The sequence below is a fragment of a genome, unplaced genomic scaffold, assembly GCF_019419815.1.
Source record: "Pyrus x bretschneideri cultivar Hongxiangsu unplaced genomic scaffold, Pyrus_bretschneideri_v1 Contig23, whole genome shotgun sequence".
Lineage (NCBI taxonomy): Eukaryota > Viridiplantae > Streptophyta > Magnoliopsida > Rosales > Rosaceae > Pyrus > Pyrus x bretschneideri.
In genome coordinates, this window is record NW_025999535.1 from 1,861,426 (window position 1) to 1,889,226 (window position 27,801).

The window sequence follows — 27,801 nt, forward strand, 5'->3', positions numbered from 1 at the left end:
GCTTTCGAGAGAAATGATGAAAATTTAAAATGAAACTTCAGGAAATGTTGAAAACTGGTTTAGACGAAATGTAAAAGTTTCTCTGATATTTAATTGATATGTCAAAAATATCGACAAATTTTGTCGATTTTGACTGAAATTTAAGAGTTTCTCCGATATGAAATGAAGTTTGAACTTCACCCCCTTTTCATATCTTTCTCTGATTTTTCCGATATTTCGTATCAAAGAAATTTCAAAAACTGGCTGTACCCAAACGGAAATGCACCACCCGCGAAGATTCAGTCTTAAACGTCTTAATATAGATAATAGATGGGTGTCTATATATACAAAACATAGGGTGTCTTATATCGTCGATACAAACCGTGGTTGGTTTACAGTGCACTGAACAAAACCCCGCCATCGATGCTTTTCCATTTGATACGGAAACCATGCCGGCAATGAGTCTTCGCTTCGTAGACAATGAATGAAGCATCACATACTACTCTAAGCCACGAGACTTCGTACCCTTTACAGCATATTGCGATGCCATAATCGTTTCTGGTTTCTGCTGGAGGTGTTTCATCAGTCTAAGAATTCCAATGCTGCAAAAAATGAAGGGAGAGAAAAAGTTGTCGTTAGCGTCACCTTCTCCGCAGAAGTTCTTTTATCGGTTTTTGAGCGAAGGAGCACCATCACCTGAAGACGAGAAGGCACAGCCTATTTGGGAGTTATGCACCATACCGGCTTAAGGCTTTACTTAAACTTGGCATTACATTATATGCCTGATATGATCTTCTAAGTTCAATAATAGAACCCACCTGCACAATCAATAGTCAGAACTACTTGCAAGAGTTGCGTAAAGTATAAAGAAGTAGCGCAAACCATTCAACCCGGTAGAATTTAGTACATCAGGTAATTTTTTTTCCATAGGAAGGCAAGCATGAAAACATAGACCATCAAGTTTATGCAAGAAAAAATTATTAATCAAATAAACGGTCGGTTTATGGTCTATTTGGGTAAAGCAAAGCTGAGAAAAGTAAAGCCAGGTCAGAATCTGTACGTGTATGGTAAACAAATAAGAACCCTAGATACTTAACGTCCTCTAAATATTCATTCAAACGCCAGAACTTTTTTACAGCTACCTTGAGTTAATGATCAAAAGAAAGGTAACACGCGCAAAAACAAACAAAAGCATTCTATGGCAGTGGATTTAGTGGCATACTCAGCATTTCATAAATTATACTTGGTACTGTACTTACTATTATTAGGACTGATGTCAACCCGATTGCAAATCCCGCATTGATATTGCGTAAATAATGGTCGATTATGCTTGATGTTGTTGCCAAGATACTTAACAATAGCCCCCCTGCGGAATTTCCACCACAGAAAAAAAAAAAAAAAGCAAGCAAAAAGAATTCAATGGGGACCAACGACAAAGGAACTAAGTATTAAGCAACAGGTAGACACAATGAAAGAGAATTATACCCCAGAAACGTGTCGATGCCTGAATCTTTGTAAGGTACTCAATTGTAGCCTTCCCAGGTTTTATGTTTGGTATCCTGGCACCCATCTTATTCAAGTAATCAGCAATTTCCTTGGGCAAGTTGGCCTGGACAAGCATTTTTTATTAACAAAATGAGCAAACTTTTCAACAGATGAGATTAAGTTAGAGCATTTACATGGTGGTGTTGGTGACTCTGATATAACTTAGTATATTTCTATGAACATGTAAATGTTCAAATATACTATTTACCATGGATTTTTTAACCAAGAATTCTAAATTCCGAAGCCATAAGAGACGGCGTTAGCATTAAGAAACTACTGATGACCAGACACTATTTTCATATTCGGACATGTAAGCACAAGAAATTTTATGCAGAAGTATAGAAACATCAAGACAACTATATCACTACTAGTTGGGGTTTAAAGTACTCTTTTACTGTATTGTAACCTGCAGATTGAAGAACGAGCAGAAAGCAAGGTGCTTCTAGAATGATTATATATATATATATATATATATATATATATATATAATGTTAAGAATAAACTTACAATGTCAAATATATTGAATAAGAACACAAAAAACGCATATATTGAGTAGTACACCCAAGGCCCTGCACCAATAGTATTTTCGGGGTTCAATATCTCCTTAACATGCTCCCAGAAAGGTGAACCAAGAATACTGCCAACAAACCACATTATTAGAAAGTTGTAAAGTTCAACTTTAAAACAGAAAGGACCAAAGTGTAAATAGAATATTCAAGGAAAGCTTTCGGGGCCGGATAGGAAATGATGCTGCCAAATAAGAATTTTTAACCTTGCAAGAATGCTGGGAAATGCCAAGAGATAAGTAGTGGTGAGAACAGGCTGCATTCCTGATGGGTTAATGGTAAAAGGGATATAGGGCTCCACTTCGGTAATAGGTGAGTCATCTCTGCCCAAAACACAAAAGACCAGAAAATAGTGTCAGCCAGCAGAAATAAAGTACACAAATTTTTACATGTCAAATTATAGAAGGTAGAGTATGGTATGATGGCTTCTACTAATCTGTTAATCGATCATGAGATCAGTTTATAAGCAATAACAGCTAAGAACGGCCATCTATAATCAACCACACCATGTGTAGAGAGAAGTATGCACTACTCAGTGTCTTTCTCTAAAAATTATCACATCCAATCCAAATGGTAATATTTGAATTACCTTGCAGCAGAAGCAAGCTTAAAACCATAGTACTGCAGCTTTATCTTCCTGCACCCTTCAGTCACCACAACTGCCCACATAGTGACTATAGTGAAAACGCCCAATACTGCAAATAAATATGGGCCCCAACTAACAGAACTTCCTGAAATTAATAAAATAAAACATGAATCACTAAACTTTAAAACTTGAAGTTAAATGATATCTGTCAGAGTTCTAGAGTAGGATAAGCAAATTTACAGAATTATATGTTATCTGATGGGAAAATTGCGCCCAACACACGTAATTTAATGGATTTTGTTATATCACATACCTGAGAGCTGAGACAGCATTTTGTATAATGTCTCTGTGTAGCCAATCAATATTTGTACACAAATAATTAGAGATGAACCTTGACCTGAAATGTGAATTACCACTTACCAGTCAGAGAAGATAGAGATTGTAATCATATACACAATAAGATAATAGAATGTACAAACAATTTTTATATTAGAGAGGTATAGCGAGATCAGCAAGAACAAGCAACATTTAATGTTGTTTGAAAGTACTGTGAACATATTAAAGAAATAAAAAGCGACCCTATTGGAACGATACTATTATCTTAAGACCTCACATATGTACTAACAGTCACCATCAGTGAAAAACAAGTATTCCACAAGGACCCGTAAAAAGTGACTCTATTGGAATGATACTATGATCATAAGACCGCACACATGTATTCATATAATTCAACTATGTAAAAACTTTCCCTAAATCCAGCATCCGAAAAATGTTAACCATAGTGACTGGTGACAATGAACAGTAAAATCATTCTTTGAAAAAAAAACAATGAGGCCAGAAAGGCATCATGACAGAATTAGGGGGAATATTAGGACAATGATACAACTCCAGCCAAGTAACCAACATATCAAGTATAGTACCAAATCCAGATTCTGAGATGGTATCACAAATCCACGTCATTGTCATTGCTCCACAGACCAATAACATACTTGTCACCATCACATGCTTGACCCTGCAAAATTCCAAAACATAATCATACTCCTACCAACAGATAAATATCATCTTCGATCTCACAAATATAACTTACCAACTAAAACAACAAGAAACTTACGAGACATGCAATTATTATTAAATAGAAAAGAAAACGAACCATGCTAACTGCTAAGTGCATGGTGGAAAAGAGAACCTAGGTAACTACATCTATAAGAACTTGTGACTAGACCCAAGATATACTCAAAATCAAAATCATTGTTGAAAATAACGATAGATATGCTCCATTACCTGTAGCTAGCTGCATAGATTGAATATGGAAGTGAATAACAAGCAAGTATGATAGCTTCCACTATTGCAAAGCCGAAAGACAGCCACCATCTTGAATAGAAAAAAAAAAACGAAACATGTTCAAAATCTTGAGAGACAAAACTGGTCCAAAGTAAAAGTCACAATCAAATTGTGTAACAAGAACTTGGCTCACTGCTTGAGATGAAAAACTAGACACACATATAACTCTTAATCTTCTCATGACCATCTAAGCCTTCCTTCCGCAGCTTTACCAGGGAGGGAACAACATGACAGAGCACCTGTACATCGATATTGAGATTTTTCAATATATAACTTTATTGTATTACATTCCAACTTTCCTCACAAGATTAAGCACATTTAACATTTATCCATGTAGTTTTGTTGGTTTCAAAGTTGTCTATTCGGTGAACATAAACCAAACTAGCTGACGAAAAGAATTAACCTGCATGATGATCGACGCTATGATTTGAGGACTGATTCCAAGCTGACAGAAAGACATTTTAAGCTCTGCTGCAAAATCACCGAGTTCATCTGGCAGAATACAACATGAACGACGATCAGACAATTGCATAAACAACCATACACATGGAAGAAGAATGGTCATTACTCACCAACAGATCCCGATACAAAGCTTAGGTAATCTTGAGGGATCAACCTTCTATCAAATCCAGGCAGAGGAATGAAATAACCGACACGACTAATCACAATTAGCACTGCTGTCACAAACAGCCTTCTCCTAATCTCGCTCTTGAAGAACGATTCAGCAGCATTATTAACCACTGAACTCAGGCGCACGAAATTCAGAAACCGGTTTCTAAACGTCATAGATCCCGCCTGCTCCGCCTTTGCATTCTCAACCGCGTTCTGTTTTGAAATTTCCGTCCTGTCACTCCCACTCAACGGATTAACTTCAACATTTAGAGACTCTGGAGGTGTAGCCTCAACATTTGTATAATCATTCACGAACTGTTTCGAGAACTTAACAGAGACTCTTCTGTTCAATCTGGACAATAAGGGACTGTTTGGAAACATGAAATTTCTAGGGTTTGTCCTAAGTGAAACATAGCTATTCCTAACAAGGGGCAAACAACAAATTTGAATTTCACTACCTGAAACTGCACCTGCAAGGAAAATGAACAGAAAACCCCTATCAAAACACACAAATTTCACCCGAAGATACAAACTTTCACAGTTCCACCCAATCGAAATTCAACACGAAAACATTTTCGATGCATACACAGCTAGAAATTACTGGATTAAGTTTACCAAGAGATTACTAAACCCAACAATACTCCGAATTTTCCATGAATTCTGTAACTTTCCTGCGTTTTCTCAGGAAACGAACAGGAAATACTGACCTCGAGATTTTTCGGGTGAAAGCTTGGGATGGAAGCGTTGCGAGCTCAGAAGAGCGGCTTCCATGGCGGGACCGAGAGAGCAACAGAGAGCAGCGGGACTTTTCGGTTCGGTTAAGCTGAGAAAAGTCTCATCTTTAAGAAGGGGAATAATCCCCTGCTTTACTCTCTCGTTTTGCGGTATTGACTAGATATTCCCTATTGTTCGATGTTAGGTCGGCGACGTGGTTGGGTAAATGTTTCGAAGCACAAATCTGATTACTTGTTAGAGAGAGAATTTTTATTAATGACAAGAGCAAAGTTGGTATACAATATCACACTGTAATTATAATACAAAGAGATGATAAATCAGAGAGGGAGAATAGATACTTTTTTCTCTGTGTATTTTGATAGCAGTCGGAGCGTTCTATTTATAGAGCAACTTCAAACGTATTAATTACACTCTTTGAAAACTACATTACTATGTGTGGGTATTGGATCAAATTTCAATAGCATGAATTTCCTGATTTGATAAATTATGAGGAAGGGATCCGAAGAGGATCCTTTCCGAATAATGAATACAATTTTCGTTTGATCGGAACAGCGTACATGTCTGAGAGTCTACTAAACATTTTATTTTTTTAATTTTGGTTATTGTTGGATTACTACAACCTTTGTCTGGTGGTGAAATTATAGCTTGTAAATTTGCAATATCAATTTAAGTTCACAAGCATCACATATAACACAATTATAATTTATCAAAGCACTGGTATAAAATGGAAGCCTTTAGCTGTTTATTTAAGCTTACATTACATGAGCTAGCCGTACACGTCAATCATAGAGCAAGAGAGCTTTAGCCTTTATGATGATATAGTTTCTTGTGTACTTGTAATAATCGTTCTTCGTATTCGTCATTAGTAAGTCCATTCCTTTGGAAGAAACAATTCTGGTGAAGAATTCGGATTTTGGGAAATAATGTAGTATTGGGTAGACGAAACATCCTTATTCCCGTTCTTGTTTTGAGTTGCCAAGTAGTCTTCACTTTTTCGCTTGTGATCTTTAAAATCTGAAATTAGAATTTCGAATTTCTTAGCAACGTACGATAAATCAACAAAAAATACCTCAATCAAATTAAGTAAAATATGATATATCAACTATGAGGGGGGATCCGTGGTATTATTTTTTCTAAACAAATTTTGACATACGTTTTTGTGAGACCCACTCCGTATTGTATTCAATGGTCCAAACAGTTTGTCTTTTAGATATTCTCTCAAAGATCATGTCTACCAAAAAATACCCAAATCTGAAACTATATGACTAATGGATTAAGGGTTTAGTGTTTCTTTATAGATCCGTATTCCCTTATTTTCTTCACCACAAACGAATGTCTTAATGATTTTAGATTTGTCTAATTTTTTGGAAGGATGATCTATGAACGATGCTCTAAAATACAGACGGTTCAGATTGTTAAAATATGTTACGGAATGAGTCCCACAAAAGCGTGTGTAAAAAAATGTAATGTAACGGATCCGCCTCTCAACTTTATATATTGTTTGTATAGATCATATAACTAACCTTGTCGAGGTGAAACTTGCAGGCCTAGTGCATGCACGTTGAGGTTCAGAGCTTGAACCACACGAGAGGGCAGCAGAACTGGAGCACAAGCTGCATGCAAGGCAAATATTAACAAGGGCATTTCGATTTTCGCCAGTTGATTTTGGTCATTTGATTACGCTGATTATTCACGTACGTATCTTAACCAAAACTAAGAATAATATACCCGAAAAATGACCAAATTAAAATCTAATCCGAAATTAGGGTTACCTACATACCTGGTTTTTTGGTTCTGTGGAAGTGGGTGCCTGCTCGTTGTGGAAGAAAAACGCCCGTGCCACATGATTTTTGGCTAGAATCCAGGAAAATGGCTTGCATTCCAGGTCCTCCGGATGACCAATTCACATGGACTTTTGGTCTATGATGTGGTCTCATTGAGCTAGATATTGAATTCTGCAATTCACACATTGTCTTAGTCAAACAAAATATATACGAATATACAATAGTACAACTGCATTCAAGTCCAAGATCGAAATTTCGAATCTCCTCTCATTAGTAAAATAAACACCAACAGGTCAACAAAGTTGGTTGAGTTGGTAAGGATCGTTCTTCGTTATACTAAGGCCTAGGTTCAAGTCACGTTGCCGGCAATCTCTCTTGATGGGTGATATGTAAAAACCAAAAAGTTGGCTAAAACTCATCCGTAAGTTCTCAAAGAGAATCGTATTATACCCTGCCTTTGGGATGAGGTAGCCTCCCCTCCTCTAAACTTTTCGGTACCAAAAAATACACCAAAAGAATTTATTTGTTTAATTTCAATGCACTAATTTTGAAATATTTTACTTAATACCTAAGCCATGCATTGACAAGTTTCGAAGAAACCTACCCTTGATCACAACTCTAAATTAATGACTCTCCCAAAACACTCCTTCAGCTAAAATTTTCCAACTAAATTTCTTTTTCTCTAAGATCAAACTATGCTTTAAAGTTAATTGGTTGCAAAATAAGATTGACAAAATTAACTAACAATTAGAAAGATTAGATGGACCAGTACAAGACCTAAACGTGACAGTTGAGTAATATATTATGTAGTCTCGTGAGTAGGTAATCGTTAATTACATGTTATTCAATCAAACACAAACACTAATATAACCAACACAAAAGGACTCAGTGGTTGGAGACGAATTTCAGGCCCGTAGTTCACACCTCATCTTGGGTTTGATTTCTGGCACTAGTGAATTACACGATAGTTGCTAGATGAGGCTGAAATAGTTTATCTATGAAAATCCTATCTCCTATTCCCCAAACCATGTCAAGAATGTCGGAACCTGGCCAGTAAACAAAATCTCCAAAATTCAAGCAAAAAAATCCCATCAACCCATGATATTCTAATGCAGAAAATACTTCGCTCAATCCTCGAAAGTAACCATTTTAATTTTCTCTATCAATCACCGTTTGACATTTGTGCAGAAACTTTTATTTTGCTGTTTTTATTAAACTATTTACATGTATATGTAAAACCGTGGATTGCAGTAAGGAAGAAATACTCGTACGAGCGAATGAAAGAAACACTGCCATGCTAAAACTAATAAACCAATTCGTACACGTCAAAACATACAAAATCACCATCGATGGACAGAAAAGAAAACGAAAGTGAAGGCAGAAAGAGTACGCACCAAATGATCATTGTGGTGGTGGTGATGGTGTTTTGCATGGAGCCTCGAATTTGCCTGCAAATTATAAGATAAATCAAATTTTAATAAATTCGGAACAATGATGGATAAAAAACCTAGAAATTAAATATCAAATTCTGTACTTAGAACAAGAAGAGATATAGTTGAATAAAACCACTATCATTTCACCGAACGAAAAAGAGAGTAGAAATATGAGAGAGAAGAGAGAGAGTAACCTTTGTGTCACATATTGCTTCATCCAAAACTTGTGACGGCAGCCACAACATTCCTTCTTCAAAACAAATCTCTCCTTCTTCATGAGCAGCCATGGAATATACAGACGCAGAAATACAATAGAGAGAGAGAGAGAGAGAGGGAGAAAGCGTTGAGAGTTGCGATTGAGTTAACTTCTAACCTGTAACGCAACTAAATACTTGTGGTGCCAACTTCTGACTTGCAACGCAACTAAATACTCTCGCACTCTCTCTTTCCTCTCGCAGGAAACAGAACCAAATTTTAGAGAGAGAAAATCACCATATGTCATAGCCAAATAGGAGTCTTTCATGTGGGGAAAATTGCTTTTAATTAAATTAAAAATTTTCCCTGCTCTCATCTCGTCTTTACTATTTAATACAGAATTAGAGAATACTCTACATACTAAAAACTCCTCACATTTATATTCTGAATAAAAAAATATCTTAATAAAGCCATTTTTTTATGAACAAACCTTATTATCTACGGGGAAGGGGGGTGGGCTTGGCCTAGTAATAATGTGGTTCAAACTTGTCTTAGATGAGAATCCAACATAAGACCTCTCATTTACAAGGAAAGAAGTATACCACTGGATCGGAGTAGTAAGGGGCTTAATGAAGCCATTTTAACTTCCCATAAAACCTTCACACACTCCACACTTTAAAAAAAAAAAGCCCTCTTCATCGCTTTGAAAAAAACCTCGTTCAGGATCGCCGAAGAGTTCAGAAAACTCACTCTTGTCTTCCCAAGTTCATCTGCTATTTCAAATTTTTATTTTTGGAGGGGTGGGTTCAGATCGTTTTGTATAAAAAAAAAAAAAAAAAAAAAAATTGGGGATTTCGGGTACATGTAGATTTGGAGTTTTAGGTTTTCTCAAAGCAAACCCTTTCATTCCGAATTAAAGAATTCGGAATCAATCAAATCTTCCCAAGTAGGATTCGAATTTATGATCAGTCAGTTAACAGCCGACCACTCTACCACTTAACCAGTAAGACGTTATCTAATGTCTGGCTCATCATCTTTTGCTAGTTTGCACTATTTCATTCTGCACAAGATACCATATATTTCTTGGTGTTTACGCAGTAGAAATGTCAAAATGTCATCCTAATTCTTCAAGAAACATCAACATATTTAGTGCTTTTATTGTATTTCTTCAACCACAACACATAGCAGAAGAAAACATCATATATTTCAGGCATGATGGTACAAAGACAAACATATAAACATTTTTGGTCATATACCTTTTGCGGTTAAGGTTGATCTTCATAGTAATCATGGGACAAACATATTAACAATATGTGTTATGATATGACTGGACATATAGTATAGTAATCCCTCGTGACAGTCACACCAAAAGATTGTTTCGGATCATAGCAGAGCCGAGAGATTTTTTAATGTACCTGGAATACGGACGGTACACTATGTGTCATTAAAAAAAAATTGAGGATTTTCTTTTTAAGCGTCCCTCAACTCATATAATGACATATAAAACATGTGTCTGTATTCCGATCAAACTAAAAGAATTTCTCAAACTCAATTCACTCATGATTGGAATTTTGAAAAGTTATGAGTTTAATTATCTTTACATAACTGAATCTTAACGATAGGATTTAGATTTACTTGCGTATTAAACTTATGTTGTTGACTGAATGCTTCTTTTAGATTCAAATTCGACATGATCTTATGTTGTTGATCAACCCTCCCTTATTTTATTTTATTTTCAATCAAGGTCAACTATAATATCCATTAAACCATGGACCCTAACAAATATAACTGAGATCACCGCTCCAAAATTAGAAATGCAAGGGCCTAAAGGTCATTTTGTACAACGAAAACTGGTCTGACAAGTAGCCAAATATATCAAAAATATTGTTCTGCTGGTTTAATTATGAAGGGGCATTTCGGTAAATTCATCCTGTATAATAGACCTGGACGTGGACGTGGACAAAGACAAACATATAAACATTTTATATATTTTCCTTGAAACTTGTAATCATCCACTAAAACAAACAACAGTCAAAAGCAAAGTCTTCCTGCCATATGGGGCAAGTGCCCTAATCTTCTTAACTACCTTACCTACACTACCACATTAAGTATGGTTTAGGAAAGGAGGGTCCCACGTTTTGATACATAAGCAAGGTATTAAAAGTTAGGTTTTGCATAGATCATCTTATTGCTCCATGATAATTACTGGGAACCAAGCTTTGGTATATGTCACTTTGAAAACACATCAAGGTACAAATAAAGTGTCTGATGTAAGTTTAGGATGGCAAAACCATGCACTTAAATATTTATTTTTAGATTAGTTGGTCAGGACATCTTATAGGCCGCTCTCTTGTTCTCAGTTAGAATCACCCCCTTCATTGACTAAAATAGTTTAGAATATTGTATTTGAAAAGAAAACGTAAGATTTTGAGTTCAAGGGTTTTTAATTGGTATCTATAATTCAATTTCCTAAAGTGAAAACTTTCTACTTATACAATAAGAAATAAGCTCAAATGATTCAGTTGTACATAATCATCTTATGTTAACATTGAATATAGCCATTTTTCCGGCTTGGAGAGAAACGAACCCTAGACCTATATTATACGGAATCAAACTCTTGGCTTAACCCCCTTGGGTTAGATAGCCATATCAATATCATGCACCGTTATAGAAATATTGTCGTTCACCACTCTTAAGTGGTAATCATCATTACTGTGTTAATTGCAATTAAATAAGTTTTACTGTCAAAATTTGTGTAGTAGATAGACTGAACCGCAGTCATCTAACGACAATCAATGTATTAACGATGCTCGCCACTATTTTAGGACGGCGAGCAAAATGCACCCTTTCTTATAATCTTTTTGGTTGAAATATCATCAACTCTATAAAAATCCAACCAAATAAGAAAGTAGGTCAACCCCAAGCCACAAAGGTGCACAAAGTTGAGTGCAAGTGCAAGAAACAAATAATGAAAAAGATTGGGATAATGTTATCTAGAACTGTAAAGTGCTCATAACTCGGAACCAGTTTTAGGTCAACAGAACTGGCAGTTCAGTTGGGTTTGGCGGGTCAAGGAAGACCTAGAGCTTCACTGAGGCAATCCAATATACTCTGTAAAACATCATTGACCCAATTGCTAATAAACTGCTTGTTGAACCAGATACTGTTTGAATTCCATTAGGTGAACTGCACAACTTTCTGCCCGAAAACTTTTCAGCGAAAACATAAAATTAGAACCTATACATAGATTTGAGTTCAGAACAACAAACGTGTTCTTTCTCAATTGTATTCTAAACATCTCTCGATTGTATTCTAAACATCGCCCGCTTGTTAATCCAACGAAAATAAGCAGTCAGCTTGAATGATCATGAAAACAAATGCAATCTATATAACTTGAAAATCATAAGAGTTTACCATCATGGCTACAAAACCTTTAACTAAAAGAAATAATTTCTACTAGTTTTCTGGAAGTTTCGTCAAGCACTTACATTCAAGAACATATGCTAGAAATGTCACTCACGCACATTTTGCTAGTGATCTTTATGAGCTTACGAGTCTCGTCATCCAACTGAACATTGTCCTTCTCCATCCTTTCTGCAATTATAAGTGGCATTTTACCAGCTTCTGCATAAATTCTTAAAAGAGAATTATATATCTCAGTGGTCACATGACCAGCATTCCGAAGAAAAACCAACAGTTCCTCAGCCCCTTGAATATCGCCTTCCTCCTTGAGCCTGTTAAATACTTCCCCAATCAACCGTTTGTCAGGATCCCATCTCTTCACACTACCAACAGCTTTCTTGAAATACTCTAGCACTTTTTCCGTATGTTTTTGTTTCAAATAACCCCATGTAAGAAGCTCCCAAGTACTGTAACATGGCTTTATGCCATTTTGCACCATCCGATTATGAAAGGTTTCAGCCCTTCTCATTTGGTCTTCGTTGATGTACGCTGCAAGAAGTATATTTGACACCCTAGGATCATGAGTACCCGAAGCAGACTCCCATTCAGTATAGAGTTTCTCAGCTTCTTCAAACTGCTTGAGTTTCACAAGCGAAGACAGCATACATGTATACTCAGCATCATTCATTTTGGGGAACACTGATTTTACTTTTTTCCAGATTCGCTGAACACCTTCCTTATCGCCAATGTTTGTATGCAGGCTGAGCAGGGATGAATATGCGACTCGATTTTTCTGAGATACCAAGTTCTCCATCTCCTTCAAGGTAACCGCTGCTTTTTCGGTCAGTGAATTTTTTATATACAAGTTGGTTAACGTGCTACATGTGACCCAGTCAGGATTTATCTTTGCCTTCTTTAGTTCAAGGAAAACTCTTTCTGCAGTTTCAACATCATTTTGTGATGCACACACGGTTAACCATAGATTGTAAGTAACAACATCTGGTGACGTATTACTCTTCAACTCTTGAATTAGTTCTGGAACCCTGTCTAATTGCCCATTGGAAATGTACAGAGATAACATGTGGTTATAAGCAAGGGGATGCTTCATGAAACCACACTCTGACATCTTAGCTATCAGAGCTTCCGCTTTATCAGTCACTTTATTCTGGACATAGGTATGCAGCAGAGCTGTACAGGTGGCACGGTCTGTCATTTGAAGAGGAAGATCCTCGAAAAACTTTTCTGCACTATTCATGCCCCGAACTTTTGCAATCAAGTCTAAGTGAACGGCGTAATCACCTGATACTAGCTTCAAATCTTGTTGTAGTGTCATCCATTCACATACCTGCATAAACAATGTTATATATTAGTACAGCAGGCCAGATGAAAAGGAAACAACTTCCTGAAAAGCTCAATAAGTCATCAAAGATCAAACTATTCGGTATCCTGGTAATTAAAGCAGCCAAACTCCAGAAGACTAGATATAAAAAAAAATAAAAAAAATAAAACGAGAAATGGAAGGTAGAAAGGCAGTCAAAGGCCCACAGTTACCACACCAAATGTTTACCAAGTTGCGACTACGAAAGAATACATATGTACTTCCACAACCATTCTTTTTACAACCTTATAGATCATGTTCACAAGAGTTGGCTGAAATTTATATCAGTCCCATGAACGAGAATAGAAGACAGTAGCCCTTTCAGATTCTATTTCACTACCCATTAGCCACATTACCACGTAGGTTTTCTCAAACAAACTTTCCCATCACTCCACACACACATTCATTTACCCCATGGCAGGCATCCTTGAAAGTTTGCGCACCGGGACCGTAAAAAATTCCTAAATACTTGTCTATGCATAATTCCTAAACCCTAAACCCTATTCGGGTAGTCATGTATAATTCCTCAATACTTGGCCTATGCATAATGCCTAAACAAAAACACTAAGCTGGACAATTTCGAAAACAGCATCCGAAAGACCATCACATCAACCACACCAAAAGCACCCTAATTTACACTTCACCATCCAACTTCAACACAATCCAATTACTTCCCACCTTCAAATGGAACTTAGTAAATTAAAAATCATCCACAAAATTAACAAAAATTTCACCAACTACATCAACCCTGCCACTGCCTGTAAAAAACCTGTAACCTCAGTATATTTAAGAACCTTCAAACATGCACAGAAATCCCACAAAACCAATAAATTCTAAAGCTTTGCTCATTTTCCATAACCAAGCAAAACCAATCAACAGCAAAAAGATCAAAACTTTAGGAAATACAGAGCACAAAACGCAACCGTTTTTGTCAAAGAAACCAACCTCGAGGGCATGCTTGTACCGCTTGAGCTTGCGAAGCTCACGAACGATGCGATTGAGCTCGTACTTGCGCACCGTGTGCCCTTCTTCTTTCCATTTCCGTATGGTAATCACAGCGCTGCGTTTTGGGAACACCAGGCTCAGGAGTCTCCTTCCCAGAGTGTCTCGGACGCTGCTCGAGCTTTTCGCTGCGGTGAAGGCTGCCGCCTTCGTCTCCGCATGCGCTTCCGCCGAGAAGTATCGGACGGCGGCGATGGAGCTCCGCAGGGTTCGAATTAACATCTTCGCTACTGAACCGCGCTAGTCTCAGCTGCCTCTACTAATCTCTCTGTCTCAGTCTCAAGACTCTCGACTCACGACGCGGGCTTTTGGTACGAGCAATCTATTTGGTTTGTATAGGCCTTTTGGTACGAGATCATTGGGCCTCTGTTTTGTGTAAACTGAAATCTGAAAATCCCCTCAATCCAGCCCAGCCTTTTTTTTCAAATGTATGGATATTTAGTAAATTCGAGTCTAACGCAAAAGCTACCGATATCATGCCAATCAATGATATTGAGTCACGTTATGTTGATGAATATTGATGTACAGCAGATTAGTCAAATTAGAAACAAAAAAATTTAGGTCAAACTTGTTTCGGTTGCGAAACATAATGTGTTTGTGCTCGTAGTTCTTATACTTTCACATGTGAATTCAGTTGGCTATAAGTAGGTTTTCATAAAAAAAACGTAACCAGAAGAATGAAATAGTCTGATATAAAATAAAACTCATATTAATTATAATTAAGATTCGAATTCGTCACCAACTAAATCAGATAGTTGATACTTCTGTGTAAGAGTGTAACAAAAATTAGTTCATTCAACTTGTTTAATTGATAAAAACACGCCCGAATTCCGCTTCTAGTAAACCAGTAGTTAGGTTAAGATCTACAAATCACATCTTTCTCCCCAAGCAAAATTGAAAGCTCCAGCAATCAAAACGACAGCTTACAAACTGTCGTCGTTCTCGCGTCTTCGTTCAACTGTCAACATATAAAAACCGCGCGACTCTCTCATTCTTTCAACCATAAAAAAAAAAAAAAATTAAAAAAAAAAAACTCTCATCCCGTTGGCCATGTCAGCACTTATGTACACCGGTCAACGCACCGGCGTCCGAGTCGTCGTCGCTGGCGACCGCGGCACCGGCAAGTCGACCTTGATTACCGCCGTGGCCACCGACGCGTTCGACCCCAACGTCCCTCCCGTGCTTCCCCCAACGCGCCTCGCCGCCGATATGTTTCCAGATTTCGTTCCACTCACCATCATCGACACCTCTTCCAGGTCAGCTATACATACACAGATATATATATATATATATATATGCATATACACACTGCAAATTAGGGAAAAACTGAAACTGCGATTTATTTTTTTTCAAAAAAATAGAAAGCAAAATTTTTGATGTGAATTTGCTTGGTATTTGTGTTTAGCTTGGAGAATTGCAGTAAGAGGAACGAAGAACTGAAGCGAGCGGATGTGGTGGTGCTAACGTACGCCTGCGATCAGCCGATGACGCTCACTCGTCTCACTACTTACTGGCTGCTCGAGCTTCGCCACTTGGAGGTTTGTAATCCAACTATTCAAGTGGTTTAGTGCTATGAAATTGTTTTAGTTGTTAATTTTTGATTAATCGATCAATAATATGGGAATGTGGAACAAAATATTAGGTGAAGGTGCCGGTAATTCTGGTTGGATGCAAGTTAGATTTGCGAAATCCGCAGGAGCAGATGAGCATGGAGCAGGTGATGTCACCAATCATGCATCAATTTAGAGAAATTCAGACTTGCATTGAGTGTTCCGCATCCGCTCAAGTTCAGGTTTGTTTAAATGTCAAAACGCTTTTTGTTCTGTACCGTTGTATAAAGGCGAGGGAGCTTGAAGTTTGAACAATTTTAATTTACATGTGTATAGGTTCCTGAAGTGTTTTATTATGCTTCAAAGGCAGTCCTTCATCCAACAACTCCGTTGTTTGATCAAGAAACGCAAGGTCTGCAACCCCGATGTATTAGAGCTTTGAAACGGATTTTTACTCTTTGTGATCGTGACATGGACGGTGCCCTTAATGATGAGGAGCTGAATGATTTCCAGGTTTTTTTTTCTTTCCTTTATGTCGTGTGCTTTGTGGTCATTTTTCAGTCACTTATTTGGAAGTTTGACGTTATGTAACTGCCACAAACAGGTTAAGTGTTTTAATGCTCCGCTACAGCCCGAGGAACTTGTGCGAGTTAAAAGGGTTGTACATGAGAGGAAACCAGAAGGTGTCAATGATATTGGTCTTACCCCCAAGGGGTTCTATTATCTTCATACTCTTTTCATTGAGAGAGAACATATTGAAACAACTTGGTCTGTCCTCAGACAATTTGGATATGATGATGATCTAAAACTCAGGGAAGACATTCTCGTACTTCCATCCAAGCGTTCTCCAGATCAGGTATAGCTCAGTCGTATCATTTTAAGGTTTTAGTGTTGGCTACACTGTTTTGTTAATTAGAAGGTATTGGGGCAAGTTTTGTCATAGACAGTTGTATCGGTCTCTGCCAGTGTGTTTGTTTTGTACCGTTTCTTAATACTTTGTTTTTAATGGTGGATGTGAAATACTTACTCTTAATGTCATATTTCAGAGCATGGAGCTGACGAATGAGGCTGTTGAGCACCTGAAGGGGATCTTTCGTATAAATGATCATGATAATGTATGCCTATTATCCATTCTCACCATACTTGTATGCCTTTGCAATGTGATTTATGCTTTGTCTATGGTAACTGTGCTAATGAGTATGCTGTAATTTTATTTCCAAATGTACCTTGTCAACTAGGATGGAGCCCTTCAACCACGTGAGCTTGATAACCTGTTTTCTACTGCTCCAGAAAAGTGAGTTCAGCTCGGATATGTTCCTTAGTTTACTGCAATGTACATATTTTGCATTCTGTTGGATTGCATACCTAGTTGTTCCCTTATTTTTTTTTTTCAATGAAACCACTCTATTTGGTACCAGCATATTATGCTGCTTGTGCCAGCTGAGAAGGGTACATCTCTGTTTCCTGTAATAATTGGAAGTTAATTGATAGATGTGTGCTTGAGTTTATACTTTCTGTTTAATGGGCGGTAAATTTTCTGTTCCTCACATGACAACCAAATGTTTGAGTGTTGGGATAAGAATAAGATCCTGAATATATGGAGTCATGGTTAATTTCTCTCGTGACGAGTTTCAGTTTGCAAATGGTAAGAGATGGCCAGGATGTCACACTCCAAATGTTAAAGTTTCTGTCTTTCTCTTATACAATACTTTTGATTGTGATAGTGTTGCAAGCTATGCGTTGTTAGTTTCATCCAGCAACAACAAAGCCTTATCCCACTAAGGGGGGTCAGCTGTTAGGATTCGTGAAGTCCTGAAGTAACTGAAGCTTGCATGAAATCCTGATTTATCTCCATATTTTTCTACCTTTTTTCCTTTTACCCTTTTGTTATTTGTGGATAAAATAATGTATGTTCCTATCATGGTTTCTATTTATTCTCCAAAAAATAGATTTTTAATATGCTGTTAACTGAAATTTCAGTCCTTGGAGTGAAGCTCCTTATGAGGATGCTGCAGAGAGAACGGCATCAGGGAATTTACCTCTTAATGCATTTTTGTCTGAGGTATCTTCTTTTTCATTGCTACCCTGTTTAAATTAGCTCACATATGCTCTTCATGAATTTTTTTTTCGTTTATTTTGGATGATATACATGTTTCCCTTTTTTCTTTGTTTAAAGAATCTCCTTAAGCCAATTGTAAATTGTAACTATATCTTTGTTTTTTGTGATTCCAGTGGGCCCTCATGACACTGTTAAATCCAAAGCAAAGTTTGGCGAATTTGATATGTGTTGGATACAATGGCAGTCCTGCTTCAGCGATCCATGTTACTAGGAGAAGATCAGTAGATCGTAAAAAGCAAAAAACGGAAAGAAATGTTTTCAACTGCTTCGTTTTTGGTCCTAAAAATGCAGGAAAATCCGCTCTTTTAAATTCATTCATAGGAAGGTATGGCTTTCCCCCTTCACTGTACTCAACATAGTTAATTAGTTCCGTATATTATAAATGCGAAGAGAAAGGGTACCTCCATACCTAATCCCATTTTCTTAGTCTTTGGTATAACAAAATTTATTGGGTGATAACTTCCTAGCTCTCAGATGCTGTTATACTTCTACACAAATGAACTATTTTGCTCCTGAAACTACCCAAATTTCTCTTCTTTTTTCTTTTCAAACTGAGACAAAGCTCACCGTGTCTGCTATCCCTTTCCTGTTTGACTCTGCTCTATCTTCCATTTTAGAAAATATTTGTGGTGACTAGATTATTCTTTCATTTGGCTTTGTTAATTTGTTGTTGCCAATTTTGACCTCAGGCCTTTCTCAAAGAGTGAGACTATACCTACTGGTGAGCGTTATGCAGTGAATGTCGTTAACCAGATTGGGGTGAGTACTATCATATATAACACTTTTTGCATTGAGATAGTTTTTGTGATAATACAGCAAGTTTAATGAAGTCCTGGTTTAAATGGAAGTGTGGCAAATAAAATAAATGAACAGACAACCATACGAAGTTTAGTATCATGGATCTAAATTTATCCATGATTTGATTTCTTGACTTGTGCTATAGGGGTGTAAGACTCTTGTACTGAGAGAGATACCAGAAGACAAAGTGAAAACATATTTGTCTGATAAGACCTTTTTGACACCCTGTGATGTTGCTGTATTTGTCCATGACAGGTAATTCAGTTTTCTTTTGTTCAATAAAACGATCGAATTTATTATCTCACTTTTGCACAAGATGTAGTGTAATGGTAATGTACGTTATGCTTTCCTTTCGTAAGATCGTTACTTCTTATAGTTGTTTACCAATCTATATTACTGGCATGGTAATAGGATTTAAAATAATTTCGCATGGTATGCTTATAAATGTATATAATTTAACATTCAAGGGATTCTTTATATAGGGGTACTAACTTGGTTTGGTTTGCTTCACACTGGGCTTGACCCAAAGTCAAAACTGATTGAGGTTTTTGTTTGAACCAAATTAACCATTTCATGTAAGGTTTGGTGGTTTTGTTTGTTTCGGTTGGTTCAAAGTTTGCAAATTACATTTTTTGTGGACAAATGTTGGTTCATATGTATACCCCAAACATATGGGGGAAGATCGCTGAAAAGTTGATCGAAAAGATCCACATAAAAATTTACACATTTCCATGATAAGATTCATACAAATAATTCATTCATTTTGTATATCTTTATATGTAGCATGCAATTCTATTGGTTTTATGTGTCTCTGATAGTATGTTGTGACACTGTTTTTTACTTTCTAGTTCGAGCGAACATTCATGGAAGAGATCAAGAGAACTCCTTGTGGATGTTGCTAAGCAAGGAGAAGAAAGTGGCTATGGAGTACCCTGCCTCCTTATTGCTGCAAAGGATGATCTCGGTGCATATCCAATGGCAGTGCGAGATTCACTCGTGGTACACAAGTCTTAATTGTTTTGACTTCACATATTTTCATATGTGCGGGAAATGCATTATCAACTGCACCATGAACTAGGGTTTTTGTTGCCTATTATTTAATAGAGGAAGAATGAAGCTGATATATGATTTTCGACTCTGTTGTTTCAGATAAGTCACGAATTGGGCATTGGGGCACCTGTTCGTGTGAGCATGAAGTTGAGCACTATGAATGATGTGTTTTATAAAATCGTAAATGCAGCTGAGCACCCTCACTTGAGCATTCCTGAAACTGAGGCTATGAGGAACCGCAAGAAGTATCTCCAAGTTGTTAATCGATCTCTTATGTGTGTTTCAGGTACGTTGCACCTCTCTCTTGCTTACTCTCTCTGGCTTGTATATGCAACACCTTATGTGAATATTCTTTACTATAGATGTGCTGTATCAAATTACAGTTGGGGCGGCTGCTGCTGTTGTCGGACTGGCAGCTTATCGTGTCTATGCAGCAAGGAGAAACGCTTCTGGTTAGGCTCCAGGATTTGTCCATCAGTCGATTCCTGTTGCAACCTACGACAATATCATTGCTGGTTAGTTTTCCATCATACCTTTCTCAGAAAATCCGGGACTAGTTCAACAGGGACATTCTCGAAACAGCACCATGTACAGAAATATTAGCAATTATTACTTTTATCCCCGAGAGGGCTGACTTCCGTTAACATATAGAAATCTATAACCTTATAGTTCATACCAGAAATGCTTGTAATTTAAGCAGTCATGCAACTTCGAGTTTATTAACAGTCAATTTTGATCTCAAGTATTTTTTAATCCCATTTTTCACTCCGATGCGGAGAATTACACGTAATTACAACCACGAGTCTGCTTTCGCGGGGACGAATGCTTTTCTTCCTCGGGCATCAATTCGAATGCAAGTTTGGTTTTACATTCCCAGTTAGGAGAGATGGTTATGCTGTTCAAGATTGGGCTTCTCTAAAGTCCGAAGTAACCCAAAAGAATGGATTGTCCCGGAAACCCAAAAGGATCTCAAGACTGGGCTTCTTGAACTTAATACATATCAAGTTCGACTCCCCTTCCTCGTAAATAAGAGTACATTATAATAAAATAAAATAAAAGTCCCAACTCTTTATATTTAGAACAACCCTTCTAAGTTGGTGGTTAAAGATATGAATCTCAGTTTTTTAGGGATGTATGATTTGTAAACGATATTTTTACTTCAACATACAAAATCGAAATATTTTTTGGTGTGCCCGAAACACAGGCAGTTAATTCACATGTTATTATACAAATGGATGGACACTTGAAAACAAAAAAATAAATTCCCACCGTTTGTATAATGACATATGATGGACCGTTCCATGTTCCAAACACATTGAAAATCTCTCGTCAAAATCAAGTTAGTACATAAATTTCCATGAAACAAATGGTCAAGATCAATATGATTAACAAAGTATTAACAATTTATTTTTTACCTTGATTTTTAAAGCTTGGGGCAAAACAAGCACTGTGGTTTGAGAATTTATATAGTTGACCTCACTTAGTGGGATAAAACTTGAATATTGTTGTGCGTGAAGTAATGTTCAAACTCGACTGCAAAAAAGCAAAACCTAACCAACTAGACCAACCCACACATACCTAAACCCCCATTTGCCTTGGTACACAAAGTATGGACATTAGGTATTGCACGTGACGTGTCCCAAATTATCTCAAATCTCTAAGTAGTAATGGTGCAGTTTCGGCCAAAAATTTTGTTTGCTCAAGTAGGGCGTCCTCCGACTGGATGGACGGGCATATGCGAATCTTGTAGTTCCTTTTCCAGTAGTGGACATATGCGAATCCTAAATTATCCTATTTCCTAGGTAATTGAGTGAGGGAGAACAATGGAGCAAAAGCACTATGATTTTGTCTTTGGGGTGGTGTCTCTGCCTTCACTTCAAACCTTTGATGTTCCTCTTTAGGTTTACCTTGATTGAACTTGTTGGCCAAAATTTTCAATAATTTCATCATTCAAAACTTAAAAATTGGGACAAAATTGCTACGACAACTATAATTTCACGCGTAATATTACACTAGTGAAAGGCTTAATTTTATGTAAAGCAATGTACGTAGGGGATGGTCTCCTCTGGTTTCACGGCAGCGTCAGCATGTCATTTTCTACCTAGGCTTCTTTTGTTTAGGTCTCATTGGAGGATTTTTCTTATGGTTTGAAGCTCATGTTCGTGTATTTGTTTGTAAATGATGCAGGTGGAAGTATTACCCATGTTATGTTTGCATAAGTGATGTCTTGTGTATGTCTATCTTTTCTTAAAGTTTTTCGTAAGCTTATGTGTGCACGATTGATGTACCATGTCTTTTATGAAGTAATCACCCTAGTTGGAATTTATTTCATAGTGAAGTTGTCAGCACGACTAATGTGAATAGTCAAAGTGGTCAAACGAAGCGTGAAAACCTAACGAAAATAATCAACATAATCAATTACTCTTGATATTTTGTGAAACGAACATTGCCATGCGTGAAAGTTGCTCTTCATTTTTGAATCTTATAGGTACTAGAGAGTGTATTATTTCTGTATGTATAAATAATATCCCACATTCTTAAAACAAAAATCAAAGAATCTGATTTAAATTAAAGGATGGGATTGTGGAAGATCGACGTGTATCAAGTTGGCAGATAGAGGTGAAAAATATCGGAAAATGATCATTGTTGGATTATTTTCCTAGGGATTTTGTGATCGTGACCATTCATCGTACATCGTGCGGTCAGTTTTCATGAGGTACTATTTATATTTAATTTAAAATGATTTCTGACAGTACGATGTATGATGAATGGTAACGATCACGGGATCCATAGGATCTCCAGAAAAAAGATCAGGCAATGATCCTTTTTCCAAAAATATCTAGTTCTTTGCCGGATCCTTTTACAAAAATATCTAGTTCTTTTTCAAAAAAAAGAAAAAAAAAAAGAAAAAGAAAATAATAATAATAATCTAGTTCTTTGGTTTCCATCACTCCAAAGAAGAACCTCCATTTGTCAAGTGTCTCTCTGTGATCTATCTGCCTGACAAGAAAGAGCAGTTTTATATCTCTCAAGATCTCAATGTATCGCTTTACTTGCATGCTTTTGACTATTTTCCTTCATGCATCTCTGCAGCGGGCTAGCTCCTAAGATCTTTGTCCACACGTTATTGGTGCATTTGAGGAAGAGAAATCATGCATATACACGAGAGATTTTTCAGTGTGATTGATACATAGAGTAATACACCACATATTATTATACAAATAATGGAATATATGTGTTAAAAAGTTAATAACTTAAAAAATAAAATTTTCTACTTCTATAAAAACACATGGTGTACCATTCATATTTCCGTCACAATGAAAAATTTCTTCACATGCACAAAGAGAGAGAGAGAGAGAGAGAGAGAGAGAGAGAGAGAGAGAACGCGCGTCTAGAGAGAAGAAAGCAAAGAGAGGGTAAATTTTGTGTGCTCGAAACATCTGTCACCTGTAAGTTTACTATTTTACATGCTACAATATAAGCATGATATAGTTAATATATTTCATTTACAAATTAACTATAATTTATGTAAAACAATAATACAACATGATAATGATTTTGAATACATAGAAAAATCTCTCGATTGCAAAATAAGGAGAAAGAGAGTATCTTTCCATGATCGACCAATGTAAACGCATGTGTTCAGAGCTATAGTTGATACAAAACTTGAATGTCATTCTATACATGAAGATATATAATTTATCATTCTCCCCATGAACATGCATACATGCAGGCAACATGTTGCATGAAACTAACGTGAAAAACACCTGAACTAACTCTTTATAGCAACTGATGTACCTAGCTAGTCGGTACATACAAAGACGTACGGCTAGGATTTCCCACCAAGATATACGATCGACGTACTATAGTCTATAGCTAGGGTTCCTACTTCCTAGCTACCTAGCTAGCTAGTTAGCATAATCGAATGAGTGGGCCAGGGTTTACAATCGAATTCAAGACAGACACATATGTTAAAAAATGGATCGACGTTCAGAAAATCTTTTCCTTTCTTTTCTCATTTGAAAGAGATCGGTAAATAATTGAGCAAACAGACAGAAATCTTATGAAAAACCCAACAAGGAGCTTTGTCAAAGATATCGAGAATCCAAAATGCTTATGGAAATTTCGATCGTGGAATCCTGGTTTGATACCGTCTTAGATCTTCTGCTCTGAATATTCGTCCTTTTGTTAACCATGCAGATTCTCAGATAGATATCATGTGCCACTTGCTCATCAACTTTCATGATGACTAGTTGATTACAGTTTGCAAGCCATTAATTAATTAAAGCATTATATGTAATATTTTCAATTAGTTGACAAACTAGATGAAGAGTAAATATAAAACTTCAAAAAAATAAAAATAAAAATAAAAATGGAAGAGAGAGAAGTTGGAGAGAAATGTGAAAGAGAGAGGGAGAGAGGACATATTTTTTTCTTTTTTTAAAAAAAAAAAAATTAGAGATCAGGTTTTGATGACATGTAGTTGAGGCACAAAAAATATAGCAAAATTTTTTGTGTGAATTTACTATAATGGCCATAATTTTTAATTTTTTTTTTTTTAGTTATGAATGAAAATGTATAAAAGTTTTTTTTTTTTTTTTTATTTATTGACAAAGAGTGGTTTATTAATTCAAATCTATAATCAGTAATATATGCGTGTATGTAGAGGAGTACTAAGGGGACCCTTCAAAGTGAGATTCTCCATAGATTATCTGCCACTTCATGTTTTTGATACAAAACTATCTCAACTATTGGATCATTAACAGTTTCATATCTCGTCTTTAAAAAGTTTCAATGTCATACCTCATCTACGAATTTGTTACAATTTCATACCTTCCGTTAGTTGTCTGTCAATTCCTCTGTTAAAATGCTGATGTGGCAAGTGACGGGACCTATTTTTTATTAAAAAAATAATTAAATATTAAAATAAAAAAAACCAAAAAATTCCAAACCCACACCTGATCCCCTTCCCCACACCCCTCCCCCCCCCCCCGGCCACCCCGGCAAAAATCCCCATCCTCTTCCCATTCGACGCGTCCCCCCCCCCACCCCCCACGCTCCCTAAAACCTTCCTTCCAAACCCATAACCCCACCCCCACCTCCCCCGCAACCCCCCTCTCTCTCTCTCTCTCTCTCTCTCTCTCTCTCTCTCTCTCTCTTCTTCCTCACACATTTTCTTCCCCAAAAACAAATCCCAAATTGTGTGGCAAAGGGAGAAAGGGAGAGCGCCGTGAAAGCGAGCCAAAGGCTGCGAGCGCCGAAACTCGACGGCGCGATCCAGAGGAACCGGATCCGAAGGCTGAGGCGGGCTGCCCCAGGCTGCTCATGATGGCTTGGTCGAGTTCGGCGATCTGGGCGTGCGAGTGGAAGAAGGGGGATCGCGAGTGCGTGGGGGTGAAGGCTGGATTTCTTATTCCGGGAGAAGAGGGATTTGAATTTGAAAATTGGGGGAATTTGGGATTTGTTTTTGGTTTTGGGGATCTGGTGGGGGTGGGGGGGGTGTTCTGGTTTTGGGCGAGCTGGGTTTTTGGGTTGGGGGTGGGAGCGGGGAAAAAGATGGCTGAGGTGTTTTATTATTATTATTATTATTTATTATTTATTATTTTATATAAATATTTTTTTAATAGAAAATGGGTCCCGTCAATTGCCACATCAGCATTTTAATGGAGGAATTGACAGACAACTAACGGAAGGTATGAAATTGTAACAAATTCGTAGATGAGGTTGAAACTTTTTAAAGACGAGGTATGAAACTATTAATGACTAATAGCTGAGGTAGTTTTGTGTAATTTACCCAATGTTTTATAATTAGCATGAGAATTGACGTTAAATTGTGAGAAGTCAAAGAGTCCATGGAGAGTCCCACTTTTAAGAGTCTCCTAACATTCCTCATGTATGTGTGTCCATGCATGCTTTTACTCGGGACAAAAAAAAATGCATTTGTTTTACAAGTTAATTAATTAATTTAAGGTATATATGCATAGAAATTTCCCTGGTTATCATCGTTTTTTAACAAACGATATTGTCTACATTAAAAAGGAGGGGGTGGGTTTAGCCTCACAATGGGCTAGCAATAATGTGATTCAAATTTGCTTTGACGAGAATCGAATATAAGATCTCTCACTTACAAGTGAAGAGGAATACTATTAAACTGTAGTACTAGAGGGCATCTGGTCATCATTTATTCATTGATAACTTTATGTTCTCTTTGTTATCATTTTATCAATGGCCATTTACCGTTTAATTTGTTATTATAGTGAAGAACAAATAGACATATTTTTTATGATTTAATTTCAAACTTAATGTCAAATCTAAGAATGAGTAATCATGCATTTTTGATCAACCGGTGATGATTAAGAGAGCATTACACGTACATTATTATAATGAACTTGATTAATTCGCCTAAAAAATGAACTTCATTAATTATCATACGCAATGTCACTTAACTTAAATAGTAGCGGTGCTTGATTGACTCATTAGTATCGGATGGCTGAACCTCCTTTTTTAAATCTTTGACAAGTTGCAAGTGCTTTGCCCTCACTTGCACTTTCTGTCTGTGGTTATAAAATCCAATACCAACTCAGCCATCACTATGTCATTTAGAATATTGGTGATAATGATGTCTACAGAAACAAATGTTTTATGATTTTCAGACACCAAGTATTAAGTCGAGCCATCAGCACCAAGGACTCTGGTGGCCTTGGTTTAAAGCTACCATGCATATCTACGTGCCCTTGCTTGCAATATTGCCATATTAATGGTTGGTCCTTACTCCCTTGTTATCTGCTTACTTGTTCAGTCGACATTTCCCGTCTCCATTATCAAACAAAAAAGGACTTTTCCCATCTATATTATCAATAATCTTGTACTTCACTTGATGCTTTGAATTTGCACACTAACCCTAATTATATAGAAATAATATGAGTTATATGTTTACAAATAATACAGTTAATTGCAAAATTTAAAATAGAAACTAGCTTTTGAAATTGTCTGAATAATATTTCCCCTAACAAACTAGGTGCAACTTTATCCATCTTAATTAACCCAACAACTACTATCGTTTATTTGAAACCAACAAAGGTGAGAGTTGAAAAATCAAATCAAACATGGCAGCTTCAAACCCCGGAATAGGAGAGGATTGAAGAAAGAGGGAATCGGATTAGTACGATGACATGGATATCCAACACAAGGTACGTACCGAACACTGTGGCCTAATGCATGGGTGATAAGAGGTCCAAAATATTATTGGACGCAAGTGGAGAGCAATGGAGTTGAACACGAGGACAAGAGGGGTGACAATGCTGCGTGGAAGACCACACATAATTAATGGTGGGATTTACAGTCTCCCCATTCTCAAGGCATAATATTATGCATATCAGTATATATGCATGGCAGGATGAGATGGATCACCACAGTCCAGGGGACCTGTCGATGTTGTACATGGACCTAATTTGTGGGTTTGTATAAAGCTTAGCTTTGGTCAAGTCCCTTTTTAACACGCAACACATTAATATATATATATATATATATATATATATATTTATTTATTTATTTATTTTTTTTTGTGTGTGTGTGTGGATAACTTCTTTTATTCTCCACATGGATGAAGGCTCTTTTCCTTGTTAATATGACATTATTTTATTTCATTATATAACGTCATAATCAAAATTGCTTATTTTCTTTATTACAATCAAAGCTGCTTATCTTTTTAAAGAAACATTTGTAC

At 36.8% G+C, this 27,801-nt stretch overlaps 4 protein-coding genes across 6 annotated transcripts; 1 reads left to right on the top strand and 3 right to left on the bottom strand.

Annotated features, from left to right (window-relative positions):
• Window positions 1–277: 277 nt before the first annotated feature.
• On the bottom strand, window positions 278–5,503 carry LOC125478072 (preprotein translocase subunit SCY2, chloroplastic-like). 2 transcript variants are annotated; one of them, XR_007258893.1, is made up of 14 exons: window positions 5,337–5,503; window positions 4,590–5,099; window positions 4,421–4,509; window positions 4,177–4,256; window positions 3,958–4,047; window positions 3,597–3,688; window positions 2,990–3,073; window positions 2,680–2,821; window positions 2,297–2,413; window positions 2,032–2,161; window positions 1,465–1,588; window positions 1,239–1,345; window positions 625–797; window positions 278–544 (listed from the first exon to the last, which is right to left on the bottom strand). XR_007258893.1 is itself a non-coding variant. In XM_048585833.1 (14 exons), the coding sequence occupies exons 1-13, from the start codon at window positions 5,398–5,400 to the stop codon at window positions 708–710; spliced, it is 1,719 nt and encodes a 572-aa protein (XP_048441790.1). In that variant the 5' UTR covers window positions 5,401–5,502; the 3' UTR covers window positions 278–581; window positions 676–707. The 2 variants fall into 2 exon arrangements, 1 of the variants encoding a protein (XP_048441790.1); XM_048585833.1 differs by having other exon boundaries at window positions 278–581; window positions 676–797; window positions 5,337–5,502.
• A 569-nt stretch (window positions 5,504–6,072) lies between these two features.
• Window positions 6,073–8,951, bottom strand: LOC125478073. Its single transcript, XM_048585834.1, has 5 exons — window positions 8,776–8,951; window positions 8,543–8,596; window positions 7,145–7,319; window positions 6,888–6,977; window positions 6,073–6,378 (listed from the first exon to the last, which is right to left on the bottom strand). The coding sequence occupies exons 1-5, from the start codon at window positions 8,866–8,868 to the stop codon at window positions 6,227–6,229; spliced, it is 564 nt and encodes a 187-aa protein (XP_048441791.1). The 5' UTR covers window positions 8,869–8,951; the 3' UTR covers window positions 6,073–6,226.
• Window positions 8,952–12,138: 3,187 nt separating this feature from the next.
• On the bottom strand, window positions 12,139–14,850 carry LOC125477934 (pentatricopeptide repeat-containing protein At4g02820, mitochondrial). The gene is made up of 2 exons (XM_048585450.1): window positions 14,502–14,850; window positions 12,139–13,523 (listed from the first exon to the last, which is right to left on the bottom strand). The coding sequence occupies exons 1-2, from the start codon at window positions 14,778–14,780 to the stop codon at window positions 12,267–12,269; spliced, it is 1,536 nt and encodes a 511-aa protein (XP_048441407.1). The 5' UTR covers window positions 14,781–14,850; the 3' UTR covers window positions 12,139–12,266.
• A 689-nt stretch (window positions 14,851–15,539) lies between these two features.
• Window positions 15,540–20,817, top strand: LOC125478066 (mitochondrial Rho GTPase 2-like). 2 transcript variants are annotated; one of them, XM_048585819.1, is made up of 14 exons: window positions 15,540–15,814; window positions 15,964–16,096; window positions 16,201–16,350; window positions 16,445–16,621; window positions 16,713–16,964; window positions 17,155–17,223; window positions 17,347–17,402; window positions 18,089–18,170; window positions 18,341–18,552; window positions 18,917–18,986; window positions 19,171–19,280; window positions 19,874–20,024; window positions 20,175–20,361; window positions 20,438–20,817. In XM_048585819.1, exons 1-14 carry the CDS (start codon window positions 15,609–15,611, stop codon window positions 20,530–20,532), a joined length of 1,950 nt encoding a protein of 649 aa, XP_048441776.1. In that variant the 5' UTR covers window positions 15,540–15,608; the 3' UTR covers window positions 20,533–20,817. The 2 variants fall into 2 exon arrangements, with proteins under 2 accessions (XP_048441776.1, XP_048441777.1); XM_048585820.1 differs by having other exon boundaries at window positions 20,459–20,817.
• Window positions 20,818–27,801: the final 6,984 nt, after the last annotated feature.